The following is a 19580-nucleotide window of genomic DNA, read 5'->3' on the forward strand; positions in this document are numbered from 1 at the left end:
ATAACTAGGTTCACGTTGGGAAGTCGACGAAATCCTCCAATCCATTTAAGACAAGGACAATATAGTAGGTAGGTGATAATAAAGAAGTGAGCCCCCACAAAAATAAACAAACCCATGTGATTATTCAAGAGTAGGTCCAGGGGGGAGAAAAGAAAGGAACTCACACCAACCTCAATTGAATGTGCCAACTAAAAAAGTGATCCTCATATTAAGGCAAGGCTCGGCATCCGGCGGGTCTATTAACTGGTACCGAGTACCCAGCTCGACTTGGGCCCAAGTCATAGAAAAAGGGCATCAGGTCAGCTCGAAATATTATCGGGACGGCCCGAGTGGGGCCGATAATAGATTTTTAATATATATTAATGTATAATGTATTCTGATTTTTAATATTTAAATATTATTTTATATTAAAATTATATATCTTATAATTTATTCGGGCCAAAAATGGACTGAGCTTTGAGCCCAAGTTTCACGTGTTGAGCCGGCTCCATCATGCTTAAATTTATTTAAGAGGAGAGACAAGACGACACTTAACGAAACCATAGGCACCATAGACGCTAAATCCTGCCTATCTTCCTCGAAAGCCAGCCTCACACACATGCATCCGTTAACGAGGAAGAAGGCGGATCATAATGAACGCCTCAAAAGGAACATGAATCACTACCCGGTGAAGGCGCAGAAGAGGTTGTCGCCGGAAAATGTAGGCTAGCCGCAAGAAACCCACCTTAAGGTTGCAAGGGAACCCACCAATCTCCCAATCTAAGGCCCCTGAAACAAAATACCAGAGCATCAAAATGCTGGGTATTTAATTCCGAGTACTATTTTTTATGGAAGTTTTGTTCTACCTTCCATATACTACTCTATTTTGTTTGATATACTAGAAAGTCAACTAAAATACTACCTCAACTGATTATCAACAAGAACTATCTTCTTTCATGCCTAATTAAGCACATTCCGCATACCTAACCACATGGTTCAGAATTGGGGTCAATAATCAGATGAGTCCAACACATTGACATTTGCATATTCAAATCCAATATGCACAGCAACTTAAAAAATCTTCTTGTCTCTTTTCGAGATCCAGTACACAAGTCCAATACAGATTTTGATTTTACAATAACCACTCTGTTCTTCAGTGGCCTGTTCCAGTTTTTGTTCATAATTATATAGTCAAATTCCAATTAAAATTGAATGTCAATTAACATTCAAATTAAGCGCATACAGTTCATTGATTTTCTCCACCTCCGTTGCTTCATTTCGCTGCCATTCAACTTGACACTGGGTTGGTATTTCCGTTTCAGGAACTACAGTTCTTGTTGTACCATCTGAAGTTGAAGCCCTCATGATGTCGACACAGAAGGGAAAGGGACGCGAAAGGGGATACGAGGGAGACGCGAAAGAAAGGGAGAGACAGGAAAGACAGAAGAAAGGTGGAAGGGAGATGGAGAAGGGAAAGGATACGGGGAATCGAGCATGCTCCTAAACTCTCCAAAACCTAAGTTCCCCGTTTGTTTGGTGATAAAACTTTCCAAAAAAATTGAACTAATCTTTCAAAACTACAACAGTACAATTCCACCTAATCAAACGAAAGCTAAAAGCCTTACAACATGCAGTTTCTCCCTCCAAATAACGGCAAATCTCAGGAAAACTACTAAACAGTACCGACCATAAGGATGATTTCTGATGGTAGCACAACGTCGTAAGAGGTGTGGTTTCTTCACATGGACGAATATACTGAATTCTGCATTTCCTCATGCGTCGACGACGGTCCAAATTTTTTCTCAAGTTACGCCAGACACAGTGGATGGAGCTGGAAGGTTTGGAAAAGATTGACGTGAAGCTCCTCAAGGGCCTTAAACGTGTAATTTGTGAAGAGGACACCAAGAAGATGCGGTAGCCTCTTCTGGTTCACATTAGGCTGGTGTGGTTGGATGTGCATAAAGCCAATGTGAGCTTCGATTTTCTTCAATAAAGCGCTTGAATACGGGCCGTGATCAAGATATATACACATGCAGATTTCAAGCATAACGCGAGTAGAAGTAAGAAAAGTCTCCCTCTCTCTCTCTGTTTTGATGGATCTCTCTCTGTCTCTGATCACTTTAGGCATGCCCCTTCATCGTCAACGTCATCAAGATCGCCTATGGCAACTCTCGATTTCTTAATCGCTGGAGTGGAACCAGAAAGTTTTTCATCACCTATAGAAGATCTGAACTGGTTGGGGTTAGCATCTAATCTAAGCAGATGTGAACGCTGTAAAGTTCTTTTAGGATCAGGTATTCTGTGCTTTCCCAGCATTCCATTGGTGGTCTTCCCGAATCTGGTCCAATCCACGGACACAAAAACTTTCTTAGGTTTTTAAAGAGTCAGCGTTTTTCGGATATAATATGGCCTGCTTGAAAAACAGTAAAAAATATGGTAAATTTTTAAACTTACCCACATGGCTCGTCTGAAAATCCTTTTCTTGTTTTAAGGGCAAAGGATTGCTGCGGAAAATTAACATAAAATACAATAAGGATCGAGAAAAAAAGAAGCCATGTGAACCATGCTCCAAGGAGATGAAATCATGAAATGCCATTGCCATATTAATAAATAAATGAGCACACTCATGTCAAACGCAACTCCCATCATATCTTTAGAACATTTACGGAGAAAGATGAATCAAAACAGCGTCGAATTCTATTCGGTTGCTTGGAATCTGTATGTGTTTCTTGATCACGGCCACTACTCAAGTGCTTTATTGCAGAAAATCCAGGCTCACATAGGCTTTATGCATATCCAACAACTCCGGCCGTTCAACAAAAGGCTTCCACATCTTCTCGGTCTCCTCGTCACAAATGACACGTATGAGGCCCTTGAGGTGCATCACCGTTACGGGCAGCCTCGCCGAGCATCCCCTCACGTCGATCGTTTCCAAACCTTGCAGCTCCCCCATGGTTTCAGGAAGACTCGAAAGGTTTGAACATCCGGATAAATTCAGAAACTTAAGTTTCTTTAGTTCGGAAATAGATTCTGGGAGGCTCCCCATTGAAGTACATGCTCGCAATCTCAGCACCTCTAATTTGCTCATCCTACCAATCGCCACTGGCAACTCGATTAGATCATGACAATTGGTGATGCTCAGCTTCTTCAGATTAGGAATGTCGCAAACTGAAGTTGGCAATCTTTCTAATCCGTTGCAGTAGTCTATTTCTATCTCTGTGATCTCTGGAAGTATGTTTGGAATGTCGAAAACATGGGGGCTTTTCTCCTCGCCGCGGTACTCTATTTCAATCTCTGTCATCTCTGGAAATATGTTGGGAACCTCGAAAACGGGGGAGCTTTCCTCCTCCCTGACTTCACAGAGCACCATCGACAGCTTCTGCAACCTAAGGAAAGGCTCTGCAAACGTACAAAGAATAGGTAATGATATCCTCTCCAACCTCACGCTTCTGAGGTTCTTTAGAGAACTTGATGGTGGCAGACCGCTCAACTCAGCAGCAGTCGAGCTGCCATTGGCGATGATCAAAAGCTTAAGTTTTTCCATCTCCTTCAGAAAGGAAGGCAAAGAACAGGAACTATGGGAGAAGTTCAAGATCAGTACTTCAGCACACGGGAATATTGGTGGAATGTACGTGTCCAAGTTTCTCCTCCCATCACCTGCACAGAGGTCAGTCGGTTGGCTCATCACGAGAACTGACATAAAAGCAAAGGGGATTCCCCTGTCAAAGGAATAGTGTTGGTTAACGTAAAATTCACCCATTTCCAAGGCAACAATTTGAGCTTCTGATGTGAGATCGGCATTAGGACATTCATCCGTTTGATTTATGATAAGTCTCGTCTTCTTGGTCTTCTGGCTGGTCCTGTCGGCCAATGTCCTCAGTAGATCATGCTGAGTAACAAAGAGATCACCGAAGCCCTCATCTTCGCACGAAGCTTCATTCCTAAAGGGATCAAACACAAGAATTCAACTGACAAAAACAACTGGACTTGAGAAAGCGCTTAGTTGGATCTCCAAACACTGATCTTCAGTGTCATTCTTTTTCTTCCGGAAATGTCATACCTTCTTCTCGCGAAAAGTTCAATCAGATGCCGATCGGCAAGATCTTGTAAAATGCTGCGGGCACCGAGTTCAGTCTCGCCTCTGATTTGAACCCACATATCCATAACCGCGGCTGCTCGGATCCTTTTGTTATCAGGGAAGCAGATGAAGTCCATAAAGCAGTCACGTTGTTTCTCAGACAAAGAGTCTACGCTGCTCTCCAGGCATCCAAGGATCTGTTCTAACGGATCACCGACGGTTTGCCGCCATGTAGCAATCTTCGTCGCCGTCTCCTTCAATTTCCACTCGCCTTGATTCTTCAGCGAGGCCCCTATCACTTTAAGTGCTAGTGGGAGTCTCATGCACCCTTCCACTATCTGAAAGTTCACACCCCATTGTCGAACAAGTTAAAACGATCTAAAATCTCACGTTCAGATGGCCGCATAGAAGTTGACTACATAACCTAAGTGCCATATATATAATGCTAGTTAACAGCTGAAAAATTCACCTGTTCCACGAGTCGAGGTTTCGACCTTCTGCGGCCTTGATCGGAATACTGAGCATAGTGGAAGAATAAACTTTTAGCTTCTTCCATCCCGAGGTTCGGTACTTGATAACTATGATCAAGCCAGTTGAGTCTACCTCTGGTTGTGACGAGGGTCTTAAAACCCGGCCGTTTCCTGATAACCAATTTCTCTACCTCTGGATCAGACCAAACATCATCTAAAACCACAAGGACCATGCCCCTTTCCGATTTCCATTCTTTCAGACGGGAGTTCAGCAGATTCATCGCATCATCGACGTCTTGAAATTCGGGCAACTTGCCAGCATCACTTAGTAAGTCTCGCCATAGTCGGGAAACCATCTCCAACAAATTTGGTGTCTTTGAAATTGGTAAGAAACTGATCTTGTAGAACTTGTCTGTGAGATGAAACATGAAGAAAACTATCAAGGAATCGAACTCACAAGGAGATCGAATTTTAGTTCATGTTTTATCAAGCATGTAGTTTTCAGTTTTAGAATCAAAATCCAAACTATCAAACAGCAAAGAAAACTAGAAGTGACAATTTCATTGAAATCAAGTCCCAAGCCCTCACCTTTAACCTGCTCGCAGAACTTTGCGGCCAAAGTCGTCTTCCCGGACCCTCCTAGACCGCAGATTCCGAGCACGGAAACCTCTTCCCGAAACAGCTTCTGCTTCAACTCCTCCACCAGCTTCACCAATCCAACTGTATTTTCTGGTGGTTTTGGTACAGCACTATCGGAGAATATTGAAAAACTCGCGGTTCCTATCGTCCTCAGAATCGCCCATCCACCAATCAGCAAATTTCTGCTCACAAAGTTGTTCAGGTACTTATTCTGGCCTTTCAGTCTCTTCGCGTAAACTCTACCCAAGCAGATGTTCCACATTGGCACGTCGATGCATTTTCCAACCAGCAGCTTACATTCTTCCAGTTTCTGCAGCAGTTCTGACATCTCCTTTTGTCTCACTTCTGATAACCTTTTGTCGCCGCTGCGATGATGTGCAGTTTTCTTGTATAAATAGCTGACATATTCAACCCGAGGCTCTAAAGTAATTAAAAGACTCTTGAGTTCTTCGAACTCGGCCTTGAAGAGTTCATGCGTCTTCCTCACTTCCTTAATGACTTCTATTAACCCCTTGATGATAGAAAGAGCTGATATCCAAATTGGTTCCACCATTTTTTCTTGTTTCTCTTTTCTTTCTATTGCAGCAATTGATATTATTCCTCAAAACTTTGCTGTTGTCGATAAACTCGGTCGCCACTTCATCTTCTCTACGCTAGCGGGAAACGGTCTGAGAGTCTACTTCACACTTGACGGCCTTATCGTCTGATTAAATGACACCAACGGTCTCGCAGGAGGGCATTCCTAAAAACCATTGACAAAAACAATTAAATGACACTAGAAAAAGTGTAAGTACTCGCCTCACATGGTCTTCTTAATGTGGCGTCATCCCTCGAGGAAGAATGAAAATAAGCAGTCCCCTGGTTTCACTTATAAATCGGCAAAGTCAGCAGCGTGCTTAGGATTCCGGCGGCGGAGTGCAGGAACTAACAGGGAAGATCAAGGGGCGTCCAACACCTCTCCTTCCATCCCCCCTTCGCTTATCGCGTAAACATTTATTTCTCGGTGGGTTGAAGACTGATTTTTAATATTCAGTGACACAGCACGTTTTCTAAAGATTCCTTTTTTTTTTTTTGTCATCCTCATAAAAGATTATATATTTATTAATAGGCCACGGGGTGTCGGTCGGCAACACGGGGGTTGCCTTTGAAAAAAAATGATTGACAGGTCATGGGTGTTACTTCCTAGCATGCAACTTCTACACGCGCACATCGAACCTCTCTCTTGCTCAGTTCAGCGGGCGATGGAGTCCTGCATGGGAGTTTCCGTCTCGTTTTCTGCTGGTTCCTTCTCTGTCTGCCTCATCCGTGAAGAAATTACCCCGTTCGCCTTTCAGAATTGGTGGTTTTGTTTAATGTTTGTTATTATATTCATTGAAGACAGAATTGGAGGTTGGCACTTGCTAGCTAATTTGCTTCTTTGGAAAGCTCAAGCACCCTGCTCAGCACGCCTTATTTCCTCGATTCCTCCCATAATCTTTGAGTAAGGTGTTCGAAACGATCAAGCCCTAAGATTGAAAATCCTGTATTTTACTTGTCCATGGGATCCAGTTCCTGGTCGAAAACTTGCATTCCTGACCCCCCCGCAAGATGTTTGACAGAATGCGCGACAGAAGTTAATGCTAAAACCAATACATATATATATAGGCATGCATATAATATGGACGAGTAATCTATGGTATGAACTCCTTAATGTTCGATTAAATGACCAAATCGCCTAAGATGACGTCTTAGTTTATGGCTGTGATCCACGTAGTTTATTAAGTAGCAAATACCAAGTCTAAAATCAGACCATCCTAATGCGTAGTTAAGGAAATCTTTAGGCAACATCATATCTGAAAATAGATTTTTTCTTGAAACTAAAGACATGGTCAAAGACGTCACTTTCGATGAATTGTGTAGCTTGAACTTGTACCGTCAGAGGTGGGGGGTTGTTTTCAACTCTCGAAAACAAGGGAGTAAACAATCAGATTTCTGCTTTTCTTTGTTCATGTTCGAATCCCAATTTTCATCTAAATATGTAAATGTACAAAAAGACAGAAAAAATTCGGTTGACATCTCTAATGCTTACTTGAAATCCAAAGGCCATGTTGAGGGAGAGCTGGTTACGTCTTGCCCCACTTGTGCTTTGACCCACTTTTGAAAGTACTTGGCATGCAGAGAAGTCTGTAGACAATGCATTTATATACAAACCTGTGCATATGACTAAGTCCATGTTAGGAGGTCCAGGAAATCCTCCATTTCATTTAAGACAAGGCCAAGATGTTAAGTAGGTGGGAATAAAGAAGTGAGCCCCCACAAAAATGAACAAACCCATGTGATTATTCAGGAGGAGTAGGGACGGGTAAGAAAAGAAAGGAACTCCTATCATCCTCAATTGAATGCGCCTATTAAAAAGGTGTGTTGATCAATTTAAGATCAAGGCTCACCATTGGGTCGGGCCCAACCCTGGGCCCAGAAAAAAAAGGTGTCGGGCCAGCCCAAAATATTATCGAGCCAGCCCAATTGGGCTCAATAACAGTTTTTTAATATATATTTTATTATTTTTTATATATAATTATAATATTTTATTATGATTTATAATAGTTATATATTATTTATTTAAAATATATATTTTATAATTTAATCAGATTGAGCATAGGCGTGTTGTGGCCCGAGCCCAGGTTTTGAGTGTCGAGCCAGCCCGATGCCGAGGCCAAAGCTTATTTAATATGAGAGGCAAGACCATGCTTAATGAAACCGTAGGCACCATGGACACAAATCCTTTAGCCTATCTTTCTCGGAAGCCAACCTCACACCACATGCATCTGTTAGCGAGGAAGAAGGCGGAATATAAAATGCCTGAAAAGGAAGGTGAATCACCACCCTCAGAAGAGGTTGTCGCCGAAAAATGTAGGCGAAAACCACCATAGAGGTTGCAAGGGAACCCATCTCCCAATCTAAGGCCCCTAAAACTCAATACGAGAGCATCAAAATGCTGGGCATTTAATTCCGAGTACCATTTTTTATGGAAGTTTTGTTCTACCTTCCATATACTCTATTTTGTTTGGTATCCTAGAAAGTAAACTAAAATACTACATCAACTGATTACCAACAAGAGCTATCTTCTTTCATGCCTAATTAAGCACATTCGGTAGAGCCAACCACATGGATCAGAATTGGGATCAATAATCAGATGAGTCCAACATATTGACATTTGCATATTCAAATCCAATATGCACAGCAACTTAAAACCCTTTTTGTCTCTTTTTGAGATCCAGTACACAAATCCAATACAGATTTTGATTTTACAAAAACCACTCTGTTCATCGGTGGCCTGTTCCCAGATTTAGTTGATAATCGTATACTCAAATTCCAATTAAAATTGAATGTCTGAACATTCAAATTAAGCACATATAGTTCATTGATTTTCTCCACCTCGGTTGCTTCATTTCGCTGCCATTCAACTTGACACTAGGATGATATTTTTGCTTCAGGAACTACAATTCTTGTTGTACCATCAGAAGTTGAAGCCTTCATGATGTCCACACAGAAGAGAAAGGGACACAAAAGGGGATGGGAGGGAGACGCGGAAGAAAGGGAGAGACATGAAAGACAGAGAAGAGAGGTGGAAGGGAGATGGAGAAGGAAAAGGAGACGGGGAATCGGGCATGCATTAACAGGTTTTTTTTTAACGTTAAAAAAGATTGTCCCAATATTAAAGTTCCAAAACAGATAGAACTTTAATTGTATTAAAGTTTCACACCTGCTCCTAAACTCTCCAAAACCAAAGTTCCCCGTTTGTTTGGTGATAAAACTTTTCAAAAAAATTGAACTAATCTTTCATAACTACAACAGTATACTTCCACCTATCATACGAAACCTAAAAGCCTTGCAACATGCAGTTTCTCCCTTCAAATAACGGCAAATCTCAGCAAAACTACTAAGCAGTACCAACCATAAAGATGATTTCTGATGGTAGCACAACTCGTAAGAGGTGTGCTTTCTTCACATGGCTTTTGTAAAGAGTCATCACCTACCCTCTTGGAAGAGTCGAGAAGATTCAAGTTGTGAGCTTCTTTTTTAAAGGTGGTGCATGCAATGATTAAAAAAATAAAATAAAATTAGAATTTGGTGGATTCTTCCACCACCGACTAATCCTCCCTACAAATAGGAGTGGCTAGCCATTTTGTAAAGCATCAACAAATCAAGAAAATGTTGAGTGTGTGCTCGCTTTGTGAGCTCGTGTGTGAGCATTGAGTTAGAGTTGATGCATTGGGTGCAAAGGGCGTGTAAATGTTTGGGTTTGAAAGTTCACTATGTGAGCTTCGGTGAGTTTCCTTGAGTCTTCCTTTGTAATGTTTGTTTTGATGAATAAACTAAACTAGTTTACATTTTGAGATTATCAATTGTTGGGCTTTAACTCATTTGGTGAGCTATTTTCATTTGGTTATTAAGTTCTTATTAAGTATACTTCTTCAAGTTGATTATTAGGAATTATTTAGAGACGTCGAGACTCTGCCAATTTTTTTCCACATAAACTTGTTCAGGTTTGGATCTAAGTTATATCTAGAGCTTACATTTTCTCTTACAATTGGTATCAGGGTTTGATAGTGAGTTTAATTGGGTTAATTATATTTAAAAATTATGGTGGCATTAGCGGTTGCATTAAATAATATTGAAAAGCTTAACAATAGCAATTATAGCTATTGAAAATCTTGCATGGAGTTGTACTTTTTAGAATATGAATTATTGGCTATAGTATTGGGATCAAACACAAATATTCATGTTGACGAGGAAGCTAAAAAGAAATAGATGTTCAAAGCAAGGAAAGCTCTATTTGCAATTAAGGTATCAATTAGGAAGGATTTATTAGAGCATATACGCGATGCTAAGACTCCTAAAGAAGCATGAGATATTTTTGCAATGTTATTCTGTCGAGTTAACGATGTCTGCCTACAGTTGTTAGAAAATGAGTTAGCTACATTAACTCAAGGAAACATGTTGATAGAAGAATATTTTATGAAGGTTAAAAATATTTGTAGAGAGATTTCTCAAATTGACCCTGAGTCTAAAATTAGTGAGGCCCATATGCGGAGAATTCTTGTTCGTGGACTTTGTCCAGAATTTCGAAGTTTTATAATTGGTGTTCATGACTAGCTAGTTCAATCAACTTTTTGGTCTTACGTTTGACAATCTTTTGATTAGTGAAGCAAATGGTTGGGCTTTTACTCAAAGTAAATAATGATGAAGCTTTGTTTAGCAAAGGTTAGAGATCACGATGGCCATCTAGGTCTCTAAATAAAAACATTGATGAAAAGAAAGAGAGAAACTACACATAAATAGAGACCAAAGAATAAGTGTTTAGATGTGACAAATTAGGTCATTTTGCTTGTGACTACAAAGTCAGAATAGATGAAGGAAATGGAATCACGACAAGTAAGCAATATGGTGGGGGCAAATGAGATTGTAGAGAAAAGTTTGTTTCTATACTCAATGAAGATGGATATTAAAAGAGAAAGATGTAATTCTGCCTATAAAAAACATGCAAAATTAAAAAAAAAAAAAAGTCAGTTATCAAACTAATTGGATCATTAATTCTAAATGTTCAAATCATATGACTAGTGATTTGTAAATATGAAAAATATAACTGAAATCGAGTTGTTGTTACTGTTATAGGCACAAAACTCTTAGTGACACATATTGGTTAAGCAGATGTTATAGCTAACCTTGATAAAGACCAGATTTTAAGAAACATTAATCACGTTCCAATAATGACTAAGAACTTGTTGTATGTGCCACAACTTATAGCTTTAAGTCACTGCGCATTGTTCGGCTCAAATGATATGAAAGTTTATAGAAATGTAGACATTCAAAGAACTCTCATATTTGAGGAAAGAAAAGTTGAGTCAATATATATCCTGTCAGCAGAAACAATATATATTGACTAAATAAAGAAGCATAACACTTCAGATTTTTGGCATGAGAGACTCGCTCACGTTAGATATAACAAACTCCAGGAGATGTCTAATAAAATGCAACTGATTGGGCTGCCAAAGCTTGAGGTATGAAAAGACAAAGTATGCCTAGGCTGTCAATACGGAAAGGGGCACAAGTGTCATTCAAAGGATCGAAGTATAGAGCTAAAGCACCATTCAAGCTTGTGCATTCAGATATATTTAGAAAATTATCAAATCCATCAATAGGAAGCAAGTGGTATTTTATCATATTTATTGATGATTTTTTGAGATATACTTAGGTCTATTTCTTGAAAGAAAAGTTTGAAGCACTTGAAAAGTTTCAGAAGTTTCATTAGATGAAGAGAAAAGAAATTTGGTATAGAATGCGATGTCTACGCATTGATAATGGTGGTGAATATACATCTGACATGTTTATGGCATACATAAGGCAACGTGGTATTCGAAGGCAATTTACATATGCCTATATACCACAGATAAATAGAGTGACAGAACGGAAGAATCATCACATAATAGAAATGTGTCAAAGCATGCTTGCAAAGAACATGTCACCAATATTTTCAGCCGATTGTGTCAGCACCATTGTACACATAATTAATCGATTACCATTACCAAAATTTAGTTTAATTCTCCATTTAAAATGCTCCATAAAAAGAAGTTGTCTGTGAGTTATTTTAGGGCATTTGGTTGTGTATGTTATGTAGTAGCACAAAACTAAGTTCGACAAGAAGGCACAGAGGTGTGTCTTTTGTTGGATATGATCCATATCGAAAGGAATGGAGATGTGCTAATCCTAGCACATGATTAGTTCATGTTTTTCTCGATGTCATCTTCGACAAAGCATCAACATAATGGTCAAAAGACAAGAAGGTGTTTTCAGACTCTCTTGTGTTTTTGAGAGAGATGTTCAAACAAAATACAATTTGAGATGAAACAATGAGAGTCTAAGCTAGAAGACATAGAAGCAAGACAATCAGATAAACAAGTTCAAAAGTCTGAACATAGCCCAGGATGAAAAAAAACGAGCAGATCCATAGAGAACAGAAGTTAGTCTTGTTTAACAGCAAAGTATAGAAGAAGAAGATCATCACAAGAACAAGAAGGAACACTTATAACATTAAGAGGATCAACAAAAGTATTGAAAGCAAATCTCAAGTACGCAAATGCAGATTATGTCATCATGAAGGAGATCAAGTTAGCTTTTTTTGAAGAAGCAAAAGATGTTGAAAAATGGTAAGCTGCAATAAAAGATGAAATGAAGATATTAGAGCATAACGAGACCTGAGAACTCGTACTAAAGCCTACAGGAGTAAAGTCATTACTTCTAAGTAAATTTACAAAATAAAAAGAAAGGCAGATGGCACAGTTGATAGATATAAGGCTTAACTTGTCGCGAGAAGATTTAAACAACAGTATAGCATTGACTTTGAAAAAACTTTTAGTCATATTGTAAATATTACATCTATACGTATTTTGATAGTCATTGCTGCAAACAAATCTTGAAAGTCATGGCAAATAAATGTGAAAAATGTTTTCTTATATGGAAATCTCGACCATGAAATCTATATGGAGCAGCCTGAAAGATTCAAATCTCCAAACAAGCCAGACTACATCTGCTTGCTAAGGAAAACACTCTATGAATTGAAGCAAGCACCCAAAGCTTGGTATGAAAAAATAGCTGAATTTTTTAATCTTTAGCGGATTTCAAGTCACCTCAATAGATTTCAGCCTCTTCGTCAAGACAAGAGATATGAAGATTACTATTTTGTTAATTTATGTTGATGATTTAATTATTACTAGAGATAACAAGGAAGAAATTAATCTCATTCATGAACATCTCATGGTGAAATTCAAAATGAAAGAGCTGGGGGAGTTACTACACTTCCTTGAATTAGAAATTGATTATGAATTTAAAGGATTATTTTTAAGTCAAAAGAAGTATGCTCGACTTACTACGTACATATGGCATACTTGGTTGCAAACTTATCTCAACACCAATTAAAGTAAATGCAAAACTCAGAATTGATGAATGAGACATGCTAGAAGATGTCATTATGTATCATCAACTAGTTGGAAGCATAATTTACTTAACATTGTCAAGACCAAATATTACCTATGCAGTTGGTGTTGTGAGCAGACTCGTGCAAATTCAAATAAGCCATATTTAGAAACAGTAAAAAAATATTAAGGTGTGTGAAAGGAACATGACTTTGGTATACTTTATAAAAGAGGACCAACTTGTCAAGTTATTGGTCATTTGTGATGCGAATTATGCTAAAAACTTATCAACTCGTAGATCGACCGCTCGATATACATTCAGTCTTGAAAGTAATATAATTTCATGGTATAGTAAGAGACAGTCGATAATTTCATTGTTTACAACAAAAGTAGAATATAGAGCAGCTTCTCAAGCAGCACAACAATGTATGTGGTTGATACGACTGCTGAAAGATATTAAACAAGATGTGAATTGTACAGGGAGACTCTTGCGATAATCAAAGTGTAGTTAGACTTGCAGAGAATCATGTCTTCCATGCTCGAACGAAACATATAAAGGTGGAACATAATTTTAATGGAGAGAAGATACTCAAAGAAGAGATTCAATTGCAGGCAATCGCTTCAGATGATCAAGTCGCTGACATCTTTAATAAAGGTTCCCAGTACAAACATTCGCCAAACTTAAAAAAATGTTAGGAGTCATGAGTAGAGAGTCAGTAATGAGGGGGAGATTGTAAAGAGTCATCACTAACTCTCTCAGAAAGTCGAAAAAACTCAAGCTGTTGTGGGCTTCTTTTTTAAAGGTGGTGCATGTAATGTTTAAAAGGAAAAACAAAAAATATATATATTAGAATTCGATGGATTCTTCCACCAGCAACTAATCCTCCCTATAAATAGGGTTGTTGGGCACTGTAAGTGTATCTTTGAGCTAGAGTTGAGCAAGAGATAGAGTTGAGCAATGAGTGTGTGCTCACTTTGTGTACTGGTGTGTAAGTATTTAGTGATTAAGTGCAAAGGCATTGGGTGCAAAGAGCGTGGAAGTGCTTTGGTGTGAAAGTTCACTACATGAAGCTTAGGTGAGTTCCCTTGAGTCTTATTTTATAATGTTCATTTTGATGAATAAAATAGTTTACATTTTGAGATTATCAACTGTTGGGCTTAGCTCATTTTGTGGGTTATTTTCATTTGGTTATTAAGTTCTTATTAAGTATACTTTGTCAAGTTTATTATTGAAAATTATTTTACGCATCGAGACTGTTGGTTTTTCTCCACATAAATTTGGGTCTGGATCTAAGTTATATCTAGGGCCCACATTTGTTTCGTAGAAGACCTCCTATGACAACTCTTTCTTAATCACTGGAGTGGAACCAGAAAGCTTTTCATCAGCTATCAGAAGATCTGAACTGGTTGGGGTTGGTTGGGGTTAGCATCTATTCTAAGCCGATGTGAAAGACGAATCAAAGCAGCGTCGACTTCTATTCGGTTGCTTGAAATCTGCATGCGTATCTTGATCACGGCCACTGTTTAAGTGCTTTATTGAAGAAAATCCAAGCTCACATCGGCTTTATGCACATCTAACAACACCGGCCGCTTAAAGTGAACCAGAAATGGCTTCCACATCTTCTGGGTCTCCTCGTCACAAATGACACGTATAAGGCCCTTGAGGTGCATCACCGTTACGGGCAGCCTCGCCGAGCATTCCCTCACGTCGATCGTTTCCAAACCTTGCAGCCCCCCCATGGTTTCAGGAAGACTCGAAAGGTTTGAACATTCTGATAAATTCAGAAACTTCAGTTTCTTTAGTTCAGAAATGGATTTTGGCAGGCCCCCCATTGCTGTACATGCTCGCAATCTCAGCACCTCTAATTTGTTCATCCTACCAATTGCCTCCGGCAACTCGATTAGATCATGGCAATTGGTGATGCTCAGCTTCCTCAGATTGGGAATGTCGCAAACTGAAGTTGGCAATCTTTCTAATCCGTTGCAGTAGTCTATTTCGATTTCTGTGATCTCTGGAAATATGTTTGGAATGTCGAAAACTTGGGAGCTTTTCTCCTCACTGCAGTACTCTATTTCGATCTCTGTCATCTCTGGAAATATGTTGGGAACCTCCAAAACAGGAGAGCTTTCCTCCCCCCTGACTTCACAGAGCACCATGGACAGTTTCTGTAACCCAAGGAAAGGCTCTGCAAACGTATGAAGAATAGGTAATGATATCCTCTCCAACCTCACGCTTCTGAGGTTCTTTAGAGAACTTGATGGTGGCAGCCTGCTCAACTCTGCAGCAGTCGAGCTGCCATTGGCGATGATCAAAAGCTTAAGTGTTTCAATCTCCTTCAGAAAGGAAGGCAAAGAACAGGAACCGTGGGAAAAGTTCAAGATCAGTACTTCTGCACACGGGAATATTGGTGGAATGTACGTGTCAAAGTTTTTCTTCCCATCACCTGCACAGAGATCAGTCGGAGACCAAATTCATCACAAGAACTGACATAAAAGAAAGGGGGTTCCCCATTAAGGGAATAGTGTTGGTTGTAAAACTCACCCATTTCCAAGGCAACAATTTGAGCTTCTGAGGTGAGATCGGCATTAGGACATTCATCCGTTTGATTTATAATGAGTCTCGTCTTCTTGGTCTTCTGGCTGGTGCAGTCGGCCAATTTCCTCAGTAGATCATGCTGAGTAACAAAGAGATCACCGAAGCCCTCATCTTCGTCCCAAGCTTCATTCCTTAAGGCATCAAACACAAAAATTCAACTGACAAAAACAACGAGAATTGAGCAAGCGCTTAATTAGATCTCCAAAAAACTGATCTTCACTGTGATTGTTTTTCTTCCGGAAGTAATAGCCATACCTTCTTCTCTCGAAAACTTCAATCAGATGCCGATCAGCAAGATCTTTCAAAATGCTGAACGCACCGAGTTCAGTCTCGCCTCGAATTTGAACCCATATATCCATGACGGCGGCTGCGCGGATCCTTTTGTTATTGGGGAAGCAGATGAAGTCCATAAAGCAGTCACGTTGTTTATCAGACAAAGACTCTACGCTGCTCTCCAGGCAGCCAACGATCTGATCAAACGGATCACCGACGGTTTGCCGCCCTGTAGCAATCTTCGTCGCCGTCTCCTTCAATTTCCACTCACCTTGATTCTTCAGCGAGGCCCCTATCACCTTAAGTGCTAGTGGGAGTCTCATGCACCCTTCCACTATCTGAAAGTTCACAACCCATTGTCGAACAGCAAGTTAAAACGATCTAAAATCTCACGTTCAGATGGCCGGATAGAAGTTGACTACATAACCTAAATGCCATATATATAATGCTAGTTAACAGCTGAAAAATTCACCTGTTCCACGAGTCGAGGTTTCGACCTTCTGCGGCCTTGATCGGAATACTGAGCATAGTGGAAGAATAAACTTTTAGCTTCTTCCATCCCGAGCTTCGGTACTTGATAACTATGATCAAGCCAGTTGAGTCCACCTCTGGTTGTGACGAGGGTCTTAAAACCCGGCCGTTTCCTGATAACCAATTTCTCTACCTCTGAATCAGGCCAAACATCATCTAAAACCACTAGGACCATGCCTCTTTCCGGCTTCCATTCTTTCAGACCGGAGTTCAGCAGATTCATTGCATCATCGACGTCTTGAAATTCGGGCAACTTGCCAACATCACTTAGCAAGTCTCGCCATAGTCGGGAAACCATCTCCAACAAATTTGGTGTCCTTGAAATTGGTAAGAAGCTGATCTTGTAAAACTTGTCTGTGAGATGAAACATGAAGAAAACTATCAAGGAATCGAACTCATAGGGAGATAGAATTTTAGTTGATGTTTTATCAAAAATGTCGTTTTCAAATTAGAACCAAAATCCAAACTATCAAACGCCAAAGAAAACTAGAAGTGGAATTTTCATTGAAAACTAGCACTGAAATTTTCATTCCAATTTCAGTTTGAGGTGGATTTTTATTTCCATATTTTAATTCTAAAATCGAAATTCAAGACCGTCAAACTTTCCCTTAAGAAGAAAAAAAAAAGGAACTCACTTTTTTCTGGCCTATTTTTCTCTTTTGATCATAAAAACTAGAAGTAGCACGTTTGCAATTGCAAACATGTTTGGAGTGAACTTCCATTATCATGAGAAACAAATTGAAACATTTGCTAATATGATAAGTATATAATTTGGGGATGGATAAAATCAAGTCCCAAGCCCTCACCTTTAACCTGCTCGCAGAACTTTGCGGCCAAAGTCGTCTTCCCACACCCTCCTAGACCGCAGATTCCGAGCACGGAAACCTCTTCTAGAAACAGCTTCTGCTTCAACTCCTCCACCGGCTTCACCCATCCAACTGTTATTTCTGGTGGTTCTGGTACAGCAGTACCAGAAAATACTGGAGTGCCCGCGGTTCTTGTCGTCCTCGTAATCTCCCATACATCAATTATCATATTTGTGTTCACAAAGTTTCTCAGAGACTCATTCTGCTCTTTCAGTCTCTCCGCGTAAACTCTAACCAAGCAGGTGTTCCACATGGGCACCTTGATGCTTTTTTTAACCAGCAGGTCACATTCTTTCAGTTTCTGCAGCAGTTCTGCCATCTCCTGTTGTCTCACTTCTGATAACCTTTTGTCGCGGCTGAGATGATGTGCAGTTTTCTCGTCGAAATCCCTGACAGATTCAACCCGAGGCTCTAGAGTAATTAAGAGACTCTTGAGTTTTTCGAACTCGGTGTTGAAGAGTTCATGCGTCTTCCTCACTTCCTCAATGACTTTTATTAACCCCTTGATGATAGTAGCAGCTGAAATCGAAATTGGTTCCACCATTTTTTCTTGTTTCTCTTTGCTTTCTATTGCAGCAATTGATATTATTCCTCAAACTTTGCCGTTGTCGATAAATTCGGTCGCCACTTCAACTTCTCTAGATCTCGCGAACTGGGATTCAGCCGGATCAGAACGGTCTGAGAATCTACTTCACACTTGACGGCCTCATCGTCTGAAAACAAGTATAAAACTTGCTAGTGTGAGACGTCGATTTGTTCATCTTAATGGTTCCAGACAATAGCCAATCTTCTCAATACCTTTTCTCACCATAAAAAACTTAAAATTAATGCAGTAGTTACTCTGTGCGTTTACCATTAAAACTGGATAAGTACTGATCAAACGAAAAGGAGCAAATATCCTGAAAATCCAATAACATGCTAAAATATAGTCAGGACAGTGACACGAGGAGGTACCGCAGTAATGGGGAGTCCAATTTTCTCAACATGGCAACAGCCATTTCGTTGCAGGAAGAAAAGAAATCCTTCCTTCTTTTTGGGGCGGAAGTGCATGCATGTGCAGGCAATCACTTTCTTACCTTTTTTTTCCTTGAAATTAAAAACAAAAAAAATCTGAAATACTGTTTATCGAGCTGCCGGGTTTCATCGAGCAGATGAAAAGTCTAGTCCCACTTTTTTCTCCATGCTCCATCTTTCCTTGCCTCTGTTCCTTCTGCCCTGAGGCCACCACCACCAAAGTCACAAACTAATCTCACGCTAGGTCGAATCTCTTGACCTTTTCAGGAGAAAAAACTTCACAACTGTCCATATCAAGCATCAATGACCAATCAACCATCTCCCTCCGTCTCTCCCTGTCTCCCCATACTCTCCAGTTAACTAAATACAGTCGACGAAGAAAATTTGACAGCTTCCTTTCTCCTAGATAGCCCCTTTAAGATGGTAAGGTATAACGAAGGAACTTCTTTTCTCTTTCTCGCCAGAGGGAAGAAACAAATAAAAAACGATCTAAATTGAAGAATAAGAAGAAGCATCTCTCGTCCTCCAAGCAAAGCACTCCCGTCCACCTCTGGAAAAGAATATGGATTATGCTCCCGTTTACCTTCAAGCGGGTCCCAGTCCAGGGCAGTTCTCAATAGATGAGTTCATTAGATGCCCTTCCGGATTGTCAAGAGGCAAGGAAAGGGATGGTACTCCACAACAGGTGAATGCCCACGTAAAGAATCTGTCCTGATAGCGGTATAAAGTGTGATGCCAAAGAAAAGGGGCAGAAGCTTGTTCTTACAAGCTTGCTCGATTCATCATTGAGGAAAACTTTCACAGGAGAAGCCCTAAAATTATTCAAACGCACTTCTTTCAGAAAGCACCAAAGTTTTCTTTTTCCCCTCATGCATAGAAACTGAGAGAAGACACCAACGCACTTTCATCATCCAACTTTCACAACTGTACGCAAAAGTGGTCTCGTTTCATCTACAAGCATCAATGAGCCAAGCCAGATTCAAGTCGACCATCGGTCAGATTCAACACAGATTAAAAGGGTATCTTTTGCGAATGACAAAGTTTACTCTTTAAAAAAAAAAGTGAAAGCTACGGAAAAGTAAAAGGAAACATAACGGTCTCTACGAAGTCGATCCGCGTCGCACTAGGCAGGTTTGAAGTCTGACGTGATCACGTAATCGGCCAGATCACAAATTCCAATCC

General features: G+C 39.9%; 1 protein-coding gene across 6 annotated transcripts; it reads right to left on the reverse strand.

The window, feature by feature from the left end:
* Nucleotides 1–2493: 2493 nt before the first annotated feature.
* On the reverse strand, nt 2494–18719 carry LOC116250996 (putative disease resistance protein At5g47280). 6 transcript variants are annotated; one of them, XM_050076664.1, is made up of 7 exons: nt 18339–18719; nt 17325–18097; nt 16460–16872; nt 15970–16325; nt 15661–15845; nt 15292–15562; nt 2494–3365 (listed from the first exon to the last, which is right to left on the reverse strand). In XM_050076664.1, the coding sequence occupies exons 2-7, from the start codon at nt 17926–17928 to the stop codon at nt 2735–2737; spliced, it is 2460 nt and encodes an 819-aa protein (XP_049932621.1). In that variant the 5' UTR covers nt 17929–18097; nt 18339–18719; the 3' UTR covers nt 2494–2734. The 6 variants fall into 6 exon arrangements, with proteins under 6 accessions (XP_049932621.1, XP_049932620.1, XP_049932619.1 ...); XM_050076663.1 differs by lacking the exon at nt 15292–15562 and having other exon boundaries at nt 2494–3636; XM_031625044.2 differs by lacking the exon at nt 2494–3365 and having other exon boundaries at nt 13823–15562.
* Nucleotides 18720–19580: the final 861 nt, after the last annotated feature.

Source organism: Nymphaea colorata, chromosome 3, assembly GCF_008831285.2.
Source record: "Nymphaea colorata isolate Beijing-Zhang1983 chromosome 3, ASM883128v2, whole genome shotgun sequence".
Lineage (NCBI taxonomy): Eukaryota > Viridiplantae > Streptophyta > Magnoliopsida > Nymphaeales > Nymphaeaceae > Nymphaea > Nymphaea colorata.

Bases quoted from the DNA above. Each gene is read 5' to 3' on its own strand.
- LOC116250996 (XM_050076662.1), bottom strand. From the start codon at position 17,928: ATGGTGGAACCAATTTCGATTTCAGCTGCTACTATCATCAAGGGGTTA. The intron at 4,940-17,324 runs GTGAGGGCTTGG...TTCATCTCACAG, and splicing joins GTTCTGCGAGCAGGTTAAAG to ACAAGTTCTACAAGATCAGT. The intron at 4,396-4,526 runs GTGAATTTTTCA...GTGAACTTTCAG, and splicing joins AACCTCGACTCGTGGAACAG to ATAGTGGAAGGGTGCATGAG.